We start from the raw sequence: 22,471 nt of genomic DNA, 5'->3' as shown, positions 1-22,471 counted from the left end.
CTTTTCACCCAAAGACCTGGAGTGACCCACCTCTCCCCGTGTGCCCTGTACCAGTAATATCCTGGAGATTAACTCATTAAGTAAAAAGAGAAAACCACGGGTTTTACTGAGGACAACAGAAAAGATGCTTTTAAAGAACTAAGTACCTATCAAGCATGTAATAAAGACTCAAAAATATCACATGGGAGGAGAGGAAAGGCTAGGAAGGTAGCTCAGCGGTTAGAGCCCTAGGTCATAACCATATCTGTAACTCCAGTTCCAGGGAATCTGGCACTCTCTTCTGGCCTCAGTGGGCACTGCATACATGTGGTGAAAAAACATACTTGCGGACAAAACACACATATACATTAAGTAAGTAAGTAAGTAAGTAAATGCTTTGCAGATACATTTCACGAGGTTGCGAAATAATGGTAGGATGTTTTCCTGGCATACCCTTAAACTGTATATCCAATCCCTATCACTGGGGGAAATTGATGTTACTCCAGCCACTTTATGTTCCAAAAAATAATTAAGCTGGTAGACAAAGAAATGGGCTTGGAGATGACTGACTGACGGGAGTGGTAAAAAGTTTAAGGGATTTCACTGCAACTCCCCTGACAGCAGGAAGTGGAAATGAAGCACACAGGGGATCATGGGTAGACAAGGGTGTGTCCCTGAAGGTTTTAGTTTCAGGCACTCTTGTCTGCCTTTACACACTTTCTGTAGCTGCAGTATGACACATTCCTCATCCAGGGGGTAGGGATGGGTTTGTTTTCCTTAGACCATCAGCAGGAACCTTGCTTCGGAACATTGAGGTTTCTCTTTGGAAAAGTTCAGCTTAAGGGCGCCATCTAGGGGCAGCTCTTTGAATCATCTAATCCTCCTCCCCCAAGCGCGTCTTTGTTAGTAAGTACTTCTGGAGTGTCATTGCCTCTGCTTCTATTTCTCATCTGGAGGTCTAGCATCTAAGTAGCATCAAGAACTTGGCTCTCAAAGAACATTCAAAGGATTGATAAAATAAACCCATGTGAAGCGCCTCCTAGGCCTTTCCACAACTTCTTACAGCAGTGGACTGAATATTTTTATCCCTTCATCCCCTGATGTGATGGTATTTTGTGGTAGAGTGAGGGCCTCTGGAAGGTCATTAGTCAAGGAGTCAAGGAGATGAAGCCTTTATGAATAAGATCAATGCCTTATGAAGGGGAGAAGAAGAGGAGAGGAGGGGAGGGGAGAGGGGAGGAGGGGAGGAGGGGAGGAGGGGAGGAGGGGAGGAGGGGAGGAGGGGAGGAGGGGAGGAGGGGAGGAGGGGAGGAGGGGAGGAGGGGAGGAGGGGAGGAGGGGAGGAGGGGAGGAGGGGAGGAGGGGAGGAAAGGAGAGAGAACTTTCTTACCTTTTTCTACTAGGGTACTAGGAAAGACCACAATAAAAAGCTGGCAGTCGAGACTCCCCACTGTAATTTCACCATGCTGGCTCCCAGACTTCAAACTTCCAGTCTTTTGAACTATAAGAAATACTTCTTGTTGTTGTTGTTGTTTATTTTTAATAAGCCATTTGGCCTATGGTACTTTGTTATACTAGCCCCAATGGGTCCAACATACTTGTTCCAGTTAAGCAATTGTTTCACCCCTCTGAGATCTATCCTGAGCACTTGGCTATGAAGAATAAGAAATGGGGGGGAGGGGTCTTCAACAATGCATTCACCTTAACTGTTAATAGAGCCAGAACCTGGCCTAAATCCAGCTGACCTCACCTCTTACGTGGTGAACACGAACACCAGCAGATCTCATCTATCAGTGAACAGAAGGTCTTCCTGTTTTAATGTCTTTGAGCACAGCTAGTGTTTAAAGCACATTACATTTCAGACAAGAGCCTGTCTCCTTACCCAGGATCCCATGGGCTCATTAGCGCCATATTTGTCTCTCTCTACTTTTCACACACATGGATGCAAGTCTTTGAGACTCACTGATGCAAAGGGAAAACCCTACACTGTATGTCTGTGCTGAGCGGCAGAGCCAGACCTTGTATGTGCTAGGCAAGTGCTCTGCTACATGTCAGCCACACCTCAGACCCTCTATATATTTTATGGTAAGAAATATTAGTGTAAGGAATGAGGAAGGTTATGGTGAATTTCTCGGTGCTTTTTAAAGGGGCTGAAAATATTTATGCCCTGGGCAGTTTCTCTGTGGAAAGAATAGTTAAAAAAAGATTCCTGTTGTATCCACTCTGATAAAGAAAAGCTAAGGTCAGAAAACTATGCATCTCTGTTTTGCTTTCCTGGTGCATGGAATTAAGGGAAAACTAGATGGAGAGACAGACATGCACCACAGCATCCTGAAGGAGTTCAACAAGTCTAACTTGGCTTTAAGAGAATTTTGAAAGCAGCCATATACTAAGCGCTTTGGATGCTGGTGCAGTGGTGAATCTTGGGTAGGTGTGTGTAAGAGTGTATGTGCTTGTGTGCCCATGACTATTCTGTTCTAGCCACAACATTCGTAAAGAGCCTGTTGCATTGAGTGACAGAATTGTCCCAACCTGACCAGGACAGAGAACATTCTCAAGATGCAATACTACAGTGGCAAAAGTGGAGAAGACCTAGGGACATGGCTTGGCTGGTAGAATGTTTACCCATCATGCATTGGGCTGGTCTCCAGTATTGCATAAACTGAGCATGGTGGTGGTCCACTCTTGTAATCCCAGCACTGAGGAGGTGGAAGCAACTCATCAGAAGTTCAAAGTTATCTTCAGACCCTGTCTCAAAGTGTGTGTGTGTGTGTGTGTGTGTGTGTGTGTGTGTGTGTGTGTGTGAAAGTCCTAGGCAAATTTAGATACATTTACAGTGTGCAAACAGTTTTAGATATATTATCTTAGTAAACCCTCAAACAAACCTGATGGGATAGGTGCTCACACTATTACCTCCTCCAAAAAGGATGTGAGATTTGTGAAAGCTGACACATTCACTGAAGAGATAAAGGGATTTGCACAACTTTCACATCATCTAATGAGAAGTGCAGGGTCTGGGTTAGACCACTCCAACTCTAAACCTCAAGGACTGGATTCCAGCCTGGGTGCCTTTAGACCTCTCCTAGGTCATGATCTCTTATTGGTACATTCCTGGGCTCTTACTAAGCACCCCCAACTCCCTTCTGCTGGCTGCTCAGCCCAGCCTCCTACAAAGGGAGCCAGCAGGTCAAGCCCAGTCTTGTGTTTAAGCATAGGAGAGGCCCCTCCTCTTAGCAACAGACGCTAAAACCTGGTTACAAGCTCCATTACTGTCAGAACTGTTGAGGGAAGAGGGAGAGAAATCTAGACTCCCAGGGTGTTATTTAGGACAGCAAATCCTCTTCTTCATATTAATATGTAACTGTGCTTCGATTTTGCTCTTTGCAGAGACTTCAGTGTGTTCTGGGAAGTTCCAAGAAACCTGCTGAGAGGAAAAGAAGAAGAAATACTGCAGGAGGAGTGGGGACTGGAGGACTTCCTACAGGCCAGGCTACCTCTTCACTCTCTTTCCCTTCTCTCCCTTTCTGCCAGGGAACTCTCTGAGATACCAGAGTCTATGACCTCAGAAAGGCAGCTCTGTATCAGAACTTCCAGAGTGCCTGAACGTTCTGCTGCTTGCGTCCCCATTCTGCCCTAAAGAACCACAGATTTCAAAGACACTGGATGTGAGAGACTGATCCTCAGAGAAACTGAGAAGTCTGTATTCTTTCTTTAATTGGTACACTCAGAACAGGCACCATGAGCAGCACCAATTGCTCAGAGCCGCAGGTGGGTGTGAAGTTTAAGGCATGTTTTTCTGTACTTGTGTCTTCAACATGTAGGGAAATGAGTGTGTGGGAGAAGGGACGTTTCACACAGAGAGGGTGCTGTGTTAGATTCCTTTGACCTAGAAAATATGTTAATCACGTTTTTAAATTTTACTCTGAAATTTTAGAAGTAGAACCTATTGTCCTTTTCCTTTCCTTCCGATACCATTAGACTCCATGGCCCAGCAGGCAGGTCCCATCTTTGCACATCCAAGTATTCTGGGGCATATTCTGACATCATCTTGGGCTGGGAAGATAAGGGTTCAGTGGGTAAGAATGCTTGCTTCACTAACACAAGGACTTGAATTCATACCCCAGCACCTATGTTAAAATGGGCATGGAAGCATAGAACTGTAACTGCAGCACTCGGGTTAGAGGATGGGTATGGTGTGAGGGGTAGAGACAGAGGAGTCACTGAGACTTGCTGGCCATTATCTTAGTTCCAGATTCAGTGATAAACCTGGTCTCAAGGGAAAAGATGGACAGTGATGGAGTAGGTCACCGGACACCTGCATAGACATTACTAATCTTTAAGATAATTTTTTAAATAAAAAAACATAGTATCCCATTGGCATGAAGGCTCACTCCTGTGATCTTATGGCTTTGGGGGATGAGGCAGGTTAAACTGTACATCCCAGGGCTGTCTGGACAACCTGGTCTCTAAACAACAATAACAACCTTATCAGAAATCAGAGCCTTGGCCATCGCCGGCAAAGACTCCGATCCAGCTTTGGAGTATGATGGTGGAGAGCCAAGAGTTTTAATTTTTAACTCGAGATAGAATGATTCTAGTGCAGCAGATCCATAATGTGGAAAGCCATAATGTGGGCTCAGAAATAAACCATCTGTACTGGGTTATGCCAGTAGACTCAGCACTTGGGAAGCCGAGCAGATGAGACTAGCCAGGAGTGCTTAGAGGATTCCACCTTAAAAGCAAACTGCTCCAAAGTCATACTTCTACCTAATCCAGATGCAAGAGTATTGGATGAAAAAAAGCCCAAGATGTCAAGACCACTGGGTCATCACTTTAAGTACCCAGAGGAGCATTTAAAGTAGACACTTTGTAAATTAGATCTGTTATATATCCAAGCCCATGCTCTGAAACGAAAACTCCCTAAAATGTACCAAAGAGGACACTTAGACATTCATGTTGTTAGCAAATCAGTTTGTTAGCAAGCAGTTATAAGACTCTTCATCCACTCCCATCATTAACTCTCCCTCAGAAAGTCTTAGCCAGAATTAGTCAAGAAAACTCCCTGCTGTATTGTGAAGTGGATTCCTTCCTGGCTGTACTGATTACTCACCATGGCTCTGTGTTCTTGTCCCACAAGCTTTTCTATGGATGTCTCTTAGTCTGCACCCAGGAACATGCTCAAGGATGAATACAGAGATCCTCCTGCTCTGCAACCTGCTTACTGTTTGCTTTTTTTTTTTTTTTTTTTTTTTTTTATAAGCCGGAGAACAGTTTCTCTGTCTGCTTGTGAGCTAGGGTGTCTCTCTTCTCTGTCTTGAGCTTTCTGAGTCAACTGTGTTCATGTCTGTCATTAGACTGACCCTTTCTCAGGTTGGGAAGATAGAAGCATAATTCAGTGTGCCCCACACCTCAAAGAATCTATAGATTTTGATAACCAAGAAGTCCAAGTTAGACACAGGATTCCTGCTGATGCCATGAGACACTTTCTCCTTCTGGTGACTTACCAGCTTATATTTTGTTTTATTTTAAGGCACACATTTCCTATGACAGGCAAAGATGATTGTTGGAAGTTCTGGGCATAAGCTGCCTCTCAGTTAATGACCCTAATGACAGGGGGTATGCCTTTCTCTGTAGCTCTGGCCAATGTATGAGGGAATACTCTGATCAAAAGCGTGATTCACATGCCATCCTCTAGCCGATCACCATAGATAGGAACATTGAGCCATCTGATTGGTCTCTGCCCAGAGCCAGTGACTAGGATCGGCCACAATGTGCCACATAGATTGACACTGGGGTAGGGCAGATTCTCCCACCGGGACTATATTCTGCTTTCTTCTGGTGGGAGGATTAGCTTCCCAGTGCCCTTGGCACTGAAATCTAGTTTGCCCCATGGCGAGCAGAAACACAACCATCAAGCCCTCTTCCAGATACAAAGATCCTCTCTGACTCCACAGAGTCAGGGCTTCTGCGTTTAATTGTTCATTCCTGCTCTTGTTGTAACCTACTCAAGATGTTCTGCTCTGGTGGTGTTTGTTGCACTTCTAATGAAGTTTTTATTTAAAACAGATTTTAAAATCTAAGCTGAAGGAGAGTTTTCCACTGGCCACAAATTCTCCTTGCATGCAAAGACCCAATGCAGACAGCCCTAACCTATTCATTGATATATACTCTACATCTGGGACCTTGAAAGAAACAATGAGTATCTTCATATCCCTGAAAGCACCCTTGCCAGACTCTTGTTTGGATGGCATTGTACCTGATGTGGATGATGAGTTTTATTTCTAGTTGGTTTGGGGATTTTTCCTGTTTTGTTTCCCTCAATGATGCAGAGACAGCACAGATTTCAGTCACGAAAGAGAGAATTCTTGGAGATGACTGGTTAACTCTCAGGTACTTGAGATTGAAGTAAAGGACAAAGAGGCAGTCAGTGACTTAGATGAGCATGTTAAAGCTGGGTATGATGGTTCATGACTGGAACTCCAATACTTCAGAAGCTGAGAAGAGGATTTTGAGTTTGAGGCCAGCCTGGGTTAAAAGCTCCATCTCAAAAAAAAAAAAAAAAAAAAAGCAATCATTCAACAATAAAAATAAGTCAGTACATCATAAGATGAAAGAACAAGGTCATTGGTCCTCAAGAACATCACGCTTGGGGTAGGGACCAAGCAGTTCTACTCAGAATAAGTACCCATTGGCCAACTATTAATGGGTAGCAGCCTTTGGAGAAACACTGCATTAGGCTATGAGATTGGTGAATTGATTTAATGTTTTCAAAGATCTCAAGCTTAAAGCACATCTGTGATCATGGCTTTGCCTGTTCTCAGTTAAGTTTTGGTCCCATGACCTTCATAGAGTAATTTGCCAACTAAGGGGTTCTTGCCATTTCTGACATTTCTGGGTTGAAGAATAATGCACATTTAAAAGCCACTTCCCTAGAAGACAAGTCTGCCTCTTAAGTGTTTGGGATGTGATACCCATCATTCTGGGTCTTCGTTTGATCAGCTAAAATGAGCTACCAAAAAAAAATCCTTTAAGGTCATGCATGCTGTCATACAATCATTTGGAGTTTGGGTAGATAATGTTGCTTATTTAATGATATAGGAACCCCAGGGGGTTAATGGAGGTTAGGGGTTATCAGTGAGGGGTTAGTTAGGCTTGGTGATTCGTGGCTAATAGGGAATCCTATGTCCCTCTTCCACCCCAGCCTGCATTGGCAATCTTGCATGACATAATGTGCAGACCAAAGTAAATAAATTTCTAACACAGCGTCTCATCTTACACCAGAGCTAGCCCAAAGTCACATTTTAGGACTAAAGTCAAAACCAACATTAGCTTTCTAAAAATCCTTCAGATTATCCTGAAAGTGGAGAACAGCAAAATCTCTCCATCAACCCAGCAGTTTCTCCCCCAGTGATGGGATGAAGTGACATGTCTCTGTCACCCCTCAGATGAAGGGCCTGTCTTGCATAATGGAGCTGAGTCTTCAGACAAAAACCTCATGCAATGCTGTTCAACCTACAGCCACTTTCAGCTCTGTTCAGGAGAGGCACATGGAGACTGAGAGTGACTGTAGGAGATAAAAGTTCACGCCCACCTGAGGCTCACACCCTAGTGATGAAAGGTGACCCCCACACTCGTGTTTCTTAAAGGAAGCACTGAGAGTTGCTTACATGCGTGTTAAACATACAGAGGATACCAAACCATTGCCTGAGTATGTTTTTAATCAAAGCTTTGTATATGTGAAATGCAAAAGTCAACTTTTAAAAGCTATCCACTTTGGGGGCCTGACACAGTGGCTCGGCAGGTAAAGGAGCTTGTCCTGCAAGCCTGGTGATATGGATTCAATCCCTCAAACCTACATAAAGGTGGAAAGAGAGAGCCAATTCCACAGAAGTGCCCACCAATTTATAACACAGGACACATCGTGGCACACATGTGCACAGCTAAATCATGCATATGCGAGTGTGCACACACATACATGCATGCACACACAAACCATGCACATACTCAATAATACTATTACTAATACTAATAATAAATGAATAAAAATTAAAAGAAGTTCACCCTTAACCCTCCACAGGCTTGGGTAATAGGCACACTCAAAACTTGGGGTTCCCTGTGGGGTAGGAAAATAAACGGATTGTCCATAAAGGAAAAGCCAAAGAGGAAGTGTTGGAGAGGAGACAGGCTGATGATTTAAAAATGGAAATAGTCAGGTATGTGGATGGAGGGGGAAGAGCAGCCCTGTGTGCATAAAACAACTGGGAACCTCTGCAGTTCTCACGCTCTCCAGAGCCCAGAAACCTGTCCTAATTCCTCAAGACTGATTTTGTTCCCATTCCCACAGCTTGACAAAAGTGACTCCATACATCACATGAGCCACTCCCAGGCACGGCCAGAGCTGCCCCCTCTGCCTGTGTCTGCCAATGAGGAACCATCTGAACTCTATAAGGTTAGTGCCCATGGCTGACAGCTCTCCTGCTGAAGGAAGAGATCTGAGGAACAGACCTCACCTGTAGGGGTGTTCATTGGGTTCTAGTAAATGTGAATAGTCTTGGCAAGTGGGATCAATAGCTCTCGCCATTTTGCCACCAGAAGACACTACAGCCATATGGGATAAAGAGTTTGTGCTTGCATGAAGGTGTGTTTGCATCTGGCCTTTCCTTTTACCCACTGTGTTAGAGAAACCTATTTCAGCAGCTTCACTTGTAAAATGAGAGTAGTTACATGCCTTTCACCATGTTCATGAAGGATAAAAGCATACTGTTACCTAACTCTTGGATGTTGAATGCTAGCTGTTTTCCTTGGCTTCAGATATCTTCCATTGTGTAGAGAAGTATCCATGCACAAAGTATTTCCCTGGAGAGAATATAAGGTAAAAACCCAGAATATAGTCTGTGAAACTCAGTCTCAATGGGAGCAGAGCCCAGGCTCACAGATATGTCTCTGACTATGTCTCCTTTACATAATTTCCCTCATAGACTGTCATGTCACACAGCTTCTATCCCCCACTGATGCAACGCACATCCTGGACCCTGGCTGTGCCCTTCAAAGAACAGGACCAACACCGTGGACCCAGTGACTCTATTGGCAACAACTATTCCTTGACAGCTCAGGACATGAAGCTGAAAGACTTGTTGAAGGTCTATCAACCAGTCACCATCAGTATCCCAAGGGACAAGACCAGTCAAGGACTGCCATTAGGTACTTGTAACAGCATGCCATATTTTATGCAGAATGGGGCTTCTAAGTGAAACTTCTACTCCTGGGTTTTCATCCTGGTTCTGCCTGCCCTTGGTTGAACCTAAACTTGAATAACTTCATAGAGCTCACTTTCTCTGCCTGTGACATGGAAATTACTATAATGGTTAGAGTTTTTGCATCATTTGCAAACACCAGCACTGCTGAATGTACTTAAACTACGTCACAGATGGCTACATCACAGATTACCCCAAAATGACATGACTTAAAGCAAATCCTCGTCATCATCGCTGGGTTTCTACAGATCAGATCTCTGTATTAGGTTTAATTGGGTTGTTCAAGCTCAAGATCTCTCACATTCATGCAATCAATCGAGGTGTCAACCAAGATCATAGTCACCTAAGTATACAGGAAAGGATTCTCTTCCAGAATTGTGTCCATTTTTGAGTTTTCACTGACTGTTGGCCATTATCAGTCCCTTACCACATGGCCTCTACATAGGATAGCTGGCACCATACCTCCATTGGAATCAGTGAGAGAGGAAACAAGCCAGAACCAACATATCAGAAACCACAGAAATTTTGAAAATTAGCCTTAGAACTGGTGTCTTATCATTTTTACCATAGTCTGTTAAAAATTAATCACCAGGTGCAGCTCATGTTAAAGTCATGTCAGGAAGTGGGCATCATGGGAGGCATGTATTTTGGAAACTGTTTACCACAGTGTCTTACAGACATTAGCTTATTTCATACCACCAAATATACAGATATTTGCTTACAGAATCCTTTTGTAATTTTTGTTAGATACACTTTGGAGTCATTCAATCTGTTTTCTGTCTCAAATCATTTCATATTTTTCATTTCCCCTCTGTGATATAAGTAAATTCCTCAGCTATTATCTTCTCACTCACTAATCTTCTTTTGACTCTGCTCAATATCAAGTACACCATGTCTAAAATATGCTACTATCTTTGTTTGTTTGTTTGTTTGTTTGTTTGGTGTGTGTGTGTGTGTGTCAAAGTTTTATTTTCATTGCTGTGATAAAGCACCCTGAACAAAAGAACTTAGGAGAGGAAAAAGCATATTTGGCTCCATTATGGTTGGGAAGTCAAGGTGGTAACTAAAAGCATCAGATTCACAGTCAGAACGAAGAGAAGATAAAACATGGGACCTTGTCTGCTGCATACTCAGCTAGCTTTTTTTTTTTTTTTTTTTTTTTTTTTTTAAAAACTTATACAAGTCAGAACCCAGCCCATGAAATGGTACTATCCACCTTCAGGGTTAATCTTCCTACTCAGTTAACAATCAAGATAACACCTATAGACATGTTCACAGGCCAGCCTAATTTAGACAGTTCCTCAGTAAGACACTCCCCTCCCAGGTGATTGTGGACAGTGTCAAGCTGACAGTTCAAACTAACCAGCAGAGGTTGCAACATCTTTCTACTTTCAGAATTCTTGAAGGTTCTACTGTGGTTTTCCTAGTTTCTTTGCTGTTGTTTTTATGGTTCTAGCCCCGTGAATATCATTTTGGAGGATTCTGGCTAAGCAGCCCTGAGCAACATTGCTTCTTGATTGATTACACATGCCTGTCTCTAGGGTTTTATCTTTACACACTCAAGCTTCAAGGACATAGAGCAAACATTAAACACATGAGATCACACCTACATGTTGCAGTAATTTTCACCCACAATAAACCTTTGTTAATATAAAGCTATAAGCCTAGATTGGGCAGCTCTACCACTACAGCAACCTATCCCCTAGCTATGATACCCTTGCTACTTGCAATTTCTCCTGGCCATGTGGTTCTGCTCCATCTTCTTTCTCCTCCTCTCTCCTCCTCCCTCTCTTCCTTTCTTGTTCTCCTTTAGACCTCCTATCCCACCTTTTACTTCCCCTGCCCAATTACAGGTGCTAGCCTTTATTTGACCAGTAAAAATGGGCAAAAGATTCACATGGTATCACCTGAGTGTGTAAGCTGCTGCTCATCGGAGAGTAGCCTCTCCTGAGGAAGCAAAATTAACACCAGAAAACAACATCAGGGCAACCCACAACACCTAGAAACATGGGGTTTCAAGTTCTAATTGCTAATACTATGACTCTTGTTTAAGTCTGAGTTTCCATAACAAAATATATAACCTAAGTAGCTTATAGACAATAGAAATATTTTAATTGCATTCTATAAATTGGAAAGTCTGAGGCTAAAAAAAAAAAGCAAAAAATTCACTATGTAAACACTTTCATCCTAGTTTAGAAATCACTGTATCTTTTTAATTAAAATTTTTTATCCATTTTTTTATCATTTCCCCCTAATGACTCCAAGATCCTTCCTACCTCCCCACCCAACCAACACTTTATGTTCTCTTACTTTCAAAACAATCAAAACAAAGGAAAAAACAAGACAAAAATAACAAAACAAAAGCACACACACATGTGTGTGCATGCACAATAACAACAAAGCATAAAAGAAAAAAAACCAAATCAACAATAAAACCCACAGAGTTTGTTTTGTGTTGGCCAGCTACTCCTGGGCATGGAGCCTGCCTTAGCATGTAGTTTATACCCAATAACAATTTATTGCAGAAAACTGATTTTCCCTTTCACAGCAAAAATCAATTGCAAATTTTCCTCCTTGATTGGAGTTGGACCCTGTGTTCACTTGCTCTTATTAGTGCTGGGATTTTTTTTTCTGGTTTGAACCTGTGCAGGTCTTGTGTATGTTGTCACAGTCCCCATAAGTTCATGTGTGCATTGGTCCTGTGGTGTCTGGAAGATGCTATTTCCTTGTGTGTCAACCATCACTTCTAGCTCTTATAATCTTTCAGTCCCCTCTTTCCCCTAGATCCCTGATCCTGAGGATAGGGCTCTGATTACAACAACCTATTTGAAACTAAGCATTTTAAAGTCTCTTACTTTAGAATACTACACATTGTCCAGTTGTGAGTCTCCCTGTGTTAATTACCATCTTGTGCAAGAAGAAGCTTCTCTGGTGAGGCTTGAGAAAGGCACTCATCTATGGGAATAGCAATGCGTCATTAGACATTTTACATCTATGTTCCTTTAGTAGAATAATAGTAGCAGGTTTTCCCCCTAAGGGTCCATGACCCAGCTAGTCTTGGGTTCTTAGCCACTTTAGCAGTATTAGGTAATGGGTTTCACCTCATAGAATTGACCTTAAATTCATTCTTTTAAAAAATGGTTGGTTATTCCTAAAACATTTGTGCCACCTCTACACCACTATATCTTGTAGGCAAGTTTCTGTTCTATGTTACAAGGTTTATAGCTGGATGATATTGACTGTTGATTTTCTCCTTCAGTAGCACGCAGAGTAACTTGTAGCTTCATGAACACTACTCAGGATGGGCTAAGCTTCTAATTGGGCAACAGCCTTACTTCTCCATGTTTGGTGACATAAATAAGTGGTGTCCTCAGCAAAGGATTTTACTTTCAGGTTGTGGAGAATGACCAGTAGTCTTGACAATGGCCTGCAGTGTCTCTGGAGGTCTATAGGACACCTTTGGTTTAAAACTCAACACGATACCATCATTTCCAATACGAGAGGTTTTACTTGTATGTTTAGTTGAGGTGTTGTCTCCACTAGTATACAGTGACTCCTTTTAAATTTCTTTCTTAAATATCATAGGAAGCTTCTACAGTAGTGGGTTTCTGTATGGCCTTTCAAATGTCTTTTAGTGTTGTCCCTCCCCCTATTCCTTCCTTCACCCTGCCTTCCCATTCCCTCCCCAATTTGATCCTTCTAATCCACTTTCCTCTTCATCTCTTTATAACTCTATTTCCTATTTCCTATTTCCTCTTCCTTGGAAGATCCCCTCCTTCCTCCTGTGCCCTTACTTGCTATCTAACTTCTATGGTTATTTGGGTGGCAACACAGGTATTGAAATTTAAAAGCTAAATAAACACATACACAAGAGAGCATGCAACATTTGTCTGTGTCTGGGTTACCTCACTCAGGATCATTGTTTCTGGCTCTATTCAGAAATTGCTGTATTCTCAGAGTAGCTTTTTATATTGAAAGAAATTGAAGGATCTCTTCTTGAGTTCTCATTTTATAAGGGAAGGCATCTAATCCTCAAGTCTCTCAAAGTGTCACTTTAGTTACAAGTATGTCTTTAACATTTCTAAGCTATGTTTAATTTCCTCAGCCTAATATCTTTAGCAAGTAAATGGTCTCTAGCTAAACTTTACTAAAACTGTTTTTGTATCAAATATTAAATTTATCTGTAGTTACCTAATTTTGCAAATGACTTTGGTTTATTTGCAGCTATTATATACTTGTTAGAGATGATACTGGTTTTTTTGTTTAAATTTGTGAGTGTCATAAAATTTTCCTTTAAAAAATATAAATCCACTGACTATAAAAGCCTGGGTCTACTTTAAAACAAGTACTAAATAATATGACTGATGCCTAGAAAATAGAACATAGAATGTTAGGCAGTGCAATGAGGAGGAAATTGTTAGTAGTTGTTAAATGTATGGATGAATGGAAGGCACACTCATCTTCATTTTAGAACTGAGAAGCTGAGACCAGGAGTAAGTAAGTGGCTTCTTCAGAGCCACACAGATAACTGGAGCCCACTTTTTCTACCTCCCCACTTCCCAACATGTTTACTCCCCTTACTGTTCTCTAAGGCCATCCCCAAGGGCCTCACCCCTCCAGACAGAGAATGGCTCAAGGCTGCCCATACCTGATGTCTTTCTTTCTCCATTCTCACAGCATCTAAAACTTCAACAGAGCCCTCCAAGAAGAAAATGAAGTTCTACCTCAAAGCCAAGGATGATGCTACTGGGTAAGGTGTCACTGTGGGTGCCATAGAATAGAGGAGATTGGACTGAAGCAAGGCGCTCTCAGGTCTCATTCAAGTCATATCTGCTTCTCGGTTTCAAAGCATGGTCACACACTCAGTACATTTCCTCCAACATTTTTCAAGGCTCTACTTTTATAAAAGTAAGTTGATGGACTGAGTGCTTGCAGAATGTGAAGTGTTACATATCTGGGTCTTCTGACATGCACACATTAGATGTCACTAGATGGCATAAAGGAGAGGGTCTTCATTTGCAGTCCTCAGGTTGGAAAAGTAGAACTGACAAAATATAGTTGCCTCTGTGGGACTCCTATGAGATGAGCTGTAACAACTTTTTAGGATGCCACTTGCCTGCAAATACTCATCCTCCTTGAGCATGAAGAATACCACGGACTCCTGCTTGACCCGCCCAGAAAGCAGACCCATGAGTCCAGAACAGCAGATGAATGTGATGTTGCAACAGGAGATGGAAATAGAAAGTAAAGAGCAAAAACCATCTGACTTAGACCTGGAGGTACGTACTTTTCTACTGTGACCCCCAACTTGGTGAATAGCATCTCAGCACCTGGATGATTCTGAAGAGCAAATGGTAGAAGGAATGGGGAATGTTAAAAAGAATACTGAAGTCCAAACTCCACCATAGAGCACTGAATGAAGATTTGGATGTATATATGTTTGCTTTCTCTACTTGAGGGGGAGAGGCACATGGAGGGGCAGACCTTTAAAAATGGGGCTTGTGAGTGCATAGTTCATTCACATGGCAGCCCACGGTGGGTGGCAAACTTTTGTCACACACCAAAGGGCATTCTGTTACATCTGGATTTAAGATAAACAGTGAAGAAGATCTATTGTGTGAGTGAGCCAATTGTGTTCTGTATTTTTTTTTTTTCTGGAGATCCTATCAATCATAAGCAGAATGTAGCCTGTGGATGCATTTCGAAAATAAAGGGAATCTCTATAGGATCTCCAGCTCCTATAAGGAAAACTGAAATACTCAGAGCTGAGCAGCTCTCTTCTTTAGCGAGAAGATCCTGCCCATGGCCTTGTCACATGTGATGTGTGTGAAGTGACCTGCAAAAGGCATGGATGGCTGCTGTGTGAATGGCCCGTTGGCTGCCTGATGGTGATTGGCTGGTGGGTGGAATAGGTAGGCACCACCATTTGGTCATTACCTTTTTCTTTCTTCATTTCTGGAAGAGATATTACTACTATTTGACCAACGGTATCCGAAAAGACATGATTGCCCCAGAGGACGAGGAGGTGATGGTGCGAATTTACAAGCTGATTCCTAAGATGCTGCTGACAACTCCAGCCCTTGAACCCCTTCAAGTGTTGCTTAGGTCTGAGAAGGAAAGTGACTACTACTATAGCCTCATGAAAAGCATTGGTAAGGTTGGGCTTCAGTGGGCAAGGAGCTCCTATACAGAGGGCACTGTCTTTCTCCTGTCTGTATGTCTCTGCTTTGTTATTGCTGTTATGAGATAGCTGGAAAAATCAGTTCAAAGGAGGAATGGTTCGCTTTGTCTCATGGTTTCAGAGGTTTGGGGACATGAACAGCTACCTCCATTGCTTGCAGGTTGTGATGGATCAGAGTATCACACAGTAGGGAGATGTGGTGCCACTGAGCTGCTCACCTCATCCCACCCAGGGAGCAGAGAGAAGAGAAAGAACATGTGTGTGTGCTAACAGGCTTTTTTCTTTGGATTTTGTTCTATCTAGGCTTCCATCCTATTAGATGGTCTCTATCTGCAACCAAGATGGGTCTTTCCTCTTCAGTTAATGGCTCACATATCAATTATCCCTGGAAACATCCCCACAAACACACCCAGGAGGATGCTTTACTAATCTGTCAGGCATTGGTCAGTCCAATCAAACTGATAATCAAAATGGACCATCACATGGCCAATTTATCAGTCACCATCCTGATATCACTGAACTCATCCCAGAATTCCATGTAACCTTTGATGCAAATGTTTCCCCATCCAGCCACCATCACTAAGGTTTACTTTTGAACTAACCATCTTCAAATAGGCATGCTTGTGGCCTGATGATTTAGATAAAAAAAAAAAAAAAAAAAAACCACAGGTGCAGATTTAGTAGCTGTATATCTGGGGTAAAGCCCAAGATTTATGACTGACAAGCTTCAGGTGACATGGATGTAATAGACACAGACATTACACTGTGGGTACCCAACCTTCAAAATATAGCTCAAGACCTGCCCATTCTCCTAAGGGTTTTCTCTATTCTCCTCTGTTGTCCCTTCATCCTCTGCAGTCTAGTTCCTCTACTTTCAGCTTATCCTGCTTTACAAGTCCTCCTGGGCCTTTGTTTCTGTGCTGTTGTCCTCTCATATCTGTAGCTTTGGGCTCCTTTTTAGATCAGTAGCTTTTGGGTAGTGATGGGCATATCACTGCTCCTTGCTCCCCTCTATCCTGAGCCCATTGTTTTGTACAGAACACAGAACACACTAGGAAGCATTTAATGACAGCTGATATGAGAAAGGGGAAGGGTGATCCTGTTATTTTTCTGCCTTGTTATTGCATGTCTACCAAAATATCTAGCAATTTCTGTTTTCCTGGCTAATGAGGTCAGTGTAATGGCTGCCTGTTATCGCACAGAAATCATTTCTAAGAATAAACATGTAAGGTCTTTTGCTTTTAGCTCCAACTTGCTTTTCCGGGTATATATCTTCAGTGTTGTCACTAGCATCTGACATGTCTGCTGCAGCCTAGCTTGTAGCTCCTTGAGCAGACCGTCTGACGCTTCATGTCCATATGAGACATCACCCTGTCCCCAATGTTCTTCCTCTAATAAACTCATATTCATTCTTCATGGTGCAGCAGAATTGTCGCCCGACAAAGATCTCACCAATCCTTCTTTTCTAAGAAAACACATTTGATGTCTAAATTTCCATTTATAAGTATCTGGTGTTGCTTACTGTATTGATTTATATGTTTGTGTAATTCTCATGGTGAGCGAAGTCAATTAACCACTAATAGAGTAGCAGCAAATGCTAATGCACTGTCAAAAGAAAGAATCCAAGCTCTCTGTACTGGGAAGTCACCCTTCTTCCAGTGACACATCTTCAGAAAGAAAACAACATATACCAGCAGAACCCAGTTAAGTCACACCTAACAGCGTATTTCTGACCCAGTCAATGAGGAGGCATTTCTGGGTGTAAATGGCCAGAGATTCATTTCCATTTGGAGTGTATGAAGCCAGGAGCTCAGGATGTTTAAAGATCCTTCCTAATGGGACATCCTTTTTCTTCATTCTAGTTGACTACATCCTCATGGACCCGATGGAGAAGAAAAGGCTGTTCATCACCAGCATCCCCCGCTTGTTTCCTCACAGAGTGATCCGGGCCCCTGTGCCCTGGCACAATATCTACCAGAGTGCCAAGAAGTGGAATGAGGAGCATTTGCACACAGTGAATCCCATGATGTACACCCTCAAAGAACTGTGGTTTGCAGAGTAAGGCATTGACCCCTGGCCTTTCGGTCTCCTTTCTTTATTGTTCAGAACATAAGTGAACAAACCTCTTCAGTATGGTGCAGTGCGAGCAGCTCTTGTTCTACAGTAGAATGGGCCCAACTGAGACCCTAGACAGAATGTGTGAGTTGTAAATGAAAGCCTACCTACAGGTATAAGAAGTTCTCCTTTGCATTCCCAAAATACATTCCCCTTGTCGATAAGCCCTGGAGCATGGTGGGTTCAGTTTGTGTCCAAATCTTATCTCTGCTTTGCGGGTAGATGGGTGTGCTGCCTCTCACCTTTGGATCTTGCCTTCTTAGTGTCTAAGTTTGGTCTTTAAGTTTGATATAAGATGTTTTTGTTTTATAGGGATATTAAGAGAAATAAGTAACTCAGTACATGCAAAGTACTTAGTACTTGATAAAAACTTCAGTACCCAAGAGAAATTAATTCATTATTCTCTGCATGGTGGTACTTGTCACCCTAAATTAAAATTCTATGCTGCTTACTTATCTGTCTCTCCTTTTGAGATGTTTAAAGGTTTGGGTCTGTTTTTCTTTATGGAGTCTAGTTGGCATGTTATAGTCTCTCAGTTGTATTTATCAATAATTATATTCACTCTAGAAATTATAGGAATCTAGATGAGATGGAGAGGATACCATTTTTTTTTCAAATTTCCAAGCCTGAGATATACAGTTGACTCTTATTATATAAAGAGATTATTTCCAGGACTCCAGATACTATACTTCATAAACTCTCAAGCCTCTTATATAAAGTACTCTAGTATCTTCAGAGGCTCATACTTTCCTATATACTAAAATCATTTTCAGAGCAATTATCTTGTCTAGTACAATGGAAATACTATGTGAGTAAGTGTTATAGGAGTTGTTTAGGAAATTATTTCGAGAACAAAATTTGTACTATTTAGTACAAAAGCATTCTTTCAGAATAATTTCATACACACTATAGATTGAATCCATGTATGCAGTACCCACAGATGAAAGAGCAACTGTAAAACTCACTGTGTTACTTACTTTTCTGTTGCTGTGATAGAGGTCATGATCATAATTATCTCAGGGAAGAAGGGGTTTATGTTGGCTTGTGATTCCGGAAGGATAGAGCTTCTTATGGCAGTGAAGACATGGCAACCTGAAGACATGGCAGGATCAGGTCACCTGATCATGATCCATCCACACCTGGGGAACAGATGGAAGAGAAAGTGGGTTGAGACTAGAAACCCTCAAAACCTGTCCACAGTGATTGTCTTAGTTGGGTTTCTTATTGCTGAGATGAAACATCATGACTGAAAGCCATCTTGGGAGAAAAAAAAGAGCATATTTGGCTTACATTTCTATATCACTGTTCATTACAAAAGGAAGTCAGGACAGGAATTCAAATAGGGCAGGAACCTGGAGGCAGGAGCTGATGCAGAGGTCATGGAGAGATGCTGCTTATGGCTTGCTCCCCATGGCTTTCTCAGCCTGCTTCCTTATAGAACCCAGGACCACCAGCCCAGAGAGTTAGCACCACCCATAATGGGCTGGGCTCTCCCTCATCAATCTCTAAATAAGAAAATGCCCAACAGCTGGATCTTATGGAGGCATTTTCTTAATTGAGGTTCCCTCCTCTCAGATGACTTTAGCTTGTGTCAAGTTGACATGAAACTATCCAGCACAGCAATATACTTCCTCCAGCAGTGTTCCACCTCCTTGGTAGTCCACATTTTTCCCAAACAGTGCCATCAAATGGGGACTAAGTGTTCAAACACAGGAACCTATGACAGACATTCTCATTCAAACCACCATGCTTACCCCTTTAAAGTGCATGTACAGTAGTTTTTATGTTTGTCACAAGTTTGTGTCACCCTTGCCACTATCTAATTAAAGGACGTGTTTGTCATTCACATCCAATCCACCCCTCCAGCCCTTAGAAACCACTAATAATCTTTGTCTCAGAAGATCTGCAGATTCCAGATGTGTAGTATATACTGAATCATACAATGCATAGTCTCTTGTGTCTGGTTTCTGAATTAAATACAATGTTGTCAACATCCATTCACAGAGAAGCAAATATCAGTAACATTTCTTGTTATAACTGAATAATAGTCCATAGTTTGGCAGTACCATATTTTGTTTAACCATTCTAGTAGTTATTCTGGGAGAGGGGAGAGAGTGTGGCTTTTTTTAAAATGGGCTCTTCAAGAAAGGGTACAAATCAGATGGGAAAGGTTACTGAAAGTTCAGGCTAATGAATCATTTTAGCTCATTAGAAAAATCAGGGGCACAAAACCAACAAGGGGAAAGATTTGTCAAGGAAATTACATGCTGGTCTTCCTATGTGACCCAAACTATTCAACTTTTAAAATTTTAAGAGGAGAAAACTAACTAACCTAAGATGTCTTCATTATTGGTAAAGTTTGTGCATTTGGGGGCTGTATTGAGATTGGCCTGAGGGAAATGTAGAGAAGCTGCTCCCACCAATAGGAGACGTTTATTAGGATTTTATTAGAGAGGAAGGAGCCACAGCAGTGTCGGATGTCTATGTGGAGTGTAAGGTCTTCAGGCCCCACCTGTCCTGGAAGTGTTCTGTGTTTGGTTGCACACAGAGAAGACAAAGTTCACTACCTCCACCTAAAGCACCCTAGACAGTGGCATTCTAAGGAAGAGGGTCTGATAGATCATTAAAATAGATACGGCATTGAGAGGCCAGCAATGGGATGAGCTGAGGACACTGGGCAAAGATCTAGTTTGAGAAGTAACAGACAGTCATGACTGAAAGGAGCAACTCATAGAAGAATGGATTCTGGAAAAGAAATGGTGAAAATTATGGGATGTGGCAAGTGGCAGAGTGTCCACAGATCCAAAAAAAAAAAATGGGAGGGGGAAAAGGAGCAACGTAGAAAGAATGAGAGGTCATCCCTTCATTCAGCAAATATTCAGAGTGTCTACACAGTATAAGCACAGATACATAAGGGCTGTGTGGTGAACCTGCCCAGAGGGTGAGCAGTGTTGGTCAAGAGCAGTATAAGTCACACCTAACTCATCACAGGAAGTCCAGCAGCAAGGCTGAGGAGATGACTTAGCAAAGTCTGCACATAGTATAAGGACCTGAGTTCATCCTCCAGCTCCCAGGTAAAAAGCCAGCATGAAGTCACATGCTTGGAAACCTAGGAATGGGGAGGTGGAGACAAGAAGTTCCAGGTCAATAAAAGACCCTGTCTTTAAAAAACAAGATGTCACCCTAGGAAAGACAGCCAAGGTTTACCTCTGGCTTGAAAGCAATGAAGAGTCCCTACTCTCCATTCTTTCTGCCGTCCAAACTAAAATACTGTCCAGTGTTGCTCCATGGAACAATGACAGAGGCACCATTCACAGTCTGCTTTGTGGGAATGGTGTGCCCTGGAGTTGAGCAACATGTGAGAAGCAGCAGAACCTGCATGTTCACAGACCACTTCTGATTCTTCTCTGCTACAACTCAGCAGGCAGTTAAGCCCAATGCTTCATTCATGATGGCTTCAATGAAGCTCTTTGGAAGTCTCTCTCCTCTCCTTCTCCCTTCTCTTTCCTCTTTCCCTCTCCCGTTTCCCTTTCTCTGTTCCCCACCTCTTGTGCGCTCTCTCTCTCTCTCTCTCTCTCTCTCTCTCTCTCTCTCTCTCTGAGTGTGAGTGTGTGTGTGAAGCTGCCCAGCATCACTAGTTTTAGGGGGTGCTATTCTAGCTTAAGAATTAAAAACTGAGAACATGTGTCCTTTGAACTTGCCTCCCCCCCCCCCCGCCCTGCCCAGGATGGATTAGTTTTTTACAGTGGCATTTCTCTCTCCCTTTTGGCAGATTTAAAAACCTCAGGTTTGTTAGGACAGCAGACTTACTGGCTGGAAAACTGCCTCTGCTGCCACACGAGTACAAGGAGATGATACAGACGCACTGCCTGGATGCACGACATATTCTACTCACCAAGTCAGTGTCTCCTGCAGTAACCCAGTACTGTAAAGACTTAAAATTCCCCCAAATAAGAGCTGATTTTCCACAACACCTTCTTGTCCTGTCCCCATCCTGTGACTATTGTCTGGCAACCTTATATCCAATTGCCCTCCCTCTCTGCCTCTCCCTCCCACGTTCCCTCTGCCTTTTCAGAATCATGTTTGGTCAGAATACCACTCTCATTGTGTCTTCCTTGTGATCCTCTCAGTCTTGGTGCTAAGGCACAAGGTACTGAAATGGCTTGGATTGAGATGACCCAAAATGAATAGCCTCTAGCTCCAAAGTTAGGGAGGTTTCAGACATTAGGCAATCCTTTAGCAACTCCTTTCCTTTAGCAAATGCATACAGTGCTATATCCAGAACCGAAGACATTACCAAGCGATGAGTTTATCAGTCAGGCTGTCTTTCACTGTAAAAAATACCAAAGAAAATGAACTTAGGAAGAAGCTCACATTTTCAGAGGTTTCTGCCCATCATAATGGGGTGGGACTGTTAGAGCTGGGCGGCTTGCAACACAATGACCAGGAAGCAGAGAGGGAGAATGCACTGAAGACTTCTTCCTTCTTGCACATTTAGCTGAGCCTCCAGCCTGTGGGATTATATGTTAACTGTTAACATTCCTCCCCATCAGTCAATCCTCATGGAAACACAGTCACTCCCAGAAGTGTACTTTAGTAACCTCCTAGGCTCAAGAGCTCAGAAAGCCACTTACTTGAGTGTCGTCCAATCTCTGTAGATGGATACCCACCTGTGCCCAGCTTTTTGCGACACAGAAGGAACACTGGGTCCACTTCGCTCCCAAGAACGACTATGACTCCTCTCGAAACATTGAGGAATACTTTGCTTCCGTGGCTTCCTTCATGTCCCTACAGCTCAGAGAGTTGGTCATTAAGTCCCTCAGGGACCTCGTTTCTTTCTTCATGATACACAAGGTTTGTAGGGGCGTCCATACGCAGCCCTCTCGAGGTAAGACAGCCTAGTTTGAGCTCGTGCATGTCCTCAGCATCGAGCCAGGCCAGA

The 22,471-nt window shown here is 42.6% G+C and overlaps 1 protein-coding gene across 3 annotated transcripts in view; it reads left to right on the top strand.

Annotated features, from left to right (window-relative positions):
- Nucleotides 1-3,159: 3,159 nt before the first annotated feature.
- Nucleotides 3,160-22,471, top strand: part of Dnah3 (dynein axonemal heavy chain 3) — a 161,497-nt gene continuing 142,185 nt past the window's right edge. Inside the window, exons 1-9 of one of the 3 annotated variants that reach the window (XM_076941762.1) lie at nt 3,160-3,747; nt 8,324-8,428; nt 8,958-9,180; nt 13,911-13,983; nt 14,338-14,512; nt 15,196-15,385; nt 17,277-17,472; nt 21,302-21,427; nt 22,188-22,383. In XM_076941762.1, the coding sequence (XP_076797877.1) occupies nt 3,718-3,747; nt 8,324-8,428; nt 8,958-9,180; nt 13,911-13,983; nt 14,338-14,512; nt 15,196-15,385; nt 17,277-17,472; nt 21,302-21,427; nt 22,188-22,383 (1,314 nt within the window). In that variant the 5' untranslated portion in view covers nt 3,160-3,717. Of the gene's footprint in view, nt 3,748-8,323; nt 8,429-8,458; nt 8,852-8,957; nt 9,181-13,910; nt 13,984-14,337; nt 14,513-15,195; nt 15,386-17,276; nt 17,473-21,301; nt 21,428-22,187; nt 22,384-22,471 lie in introns of those variants that run through there. The other 2 variants (XM_076941759.1, XM_076941761.1) reach the window with 2 other exon arrangements.

Source organism: Arvicanthis niloticus, chromosome 1 (genome assembly GCF_011762505.2).
Source record: "Arvicanthis niloticus isolate mArvNil1 chromosome 1, mArvNil1.pat.X, whole genome shotgun sequence".
Lineage (NCBI taxonomy): Eukaryota > Metazoa > Chordata > Mammalia > Rodentia > Muridae > Arvicanthis > Arvicanthis niloticus.
This window is presented reverse-complemented; position numbering and strand designations above follow the sequence as displayed.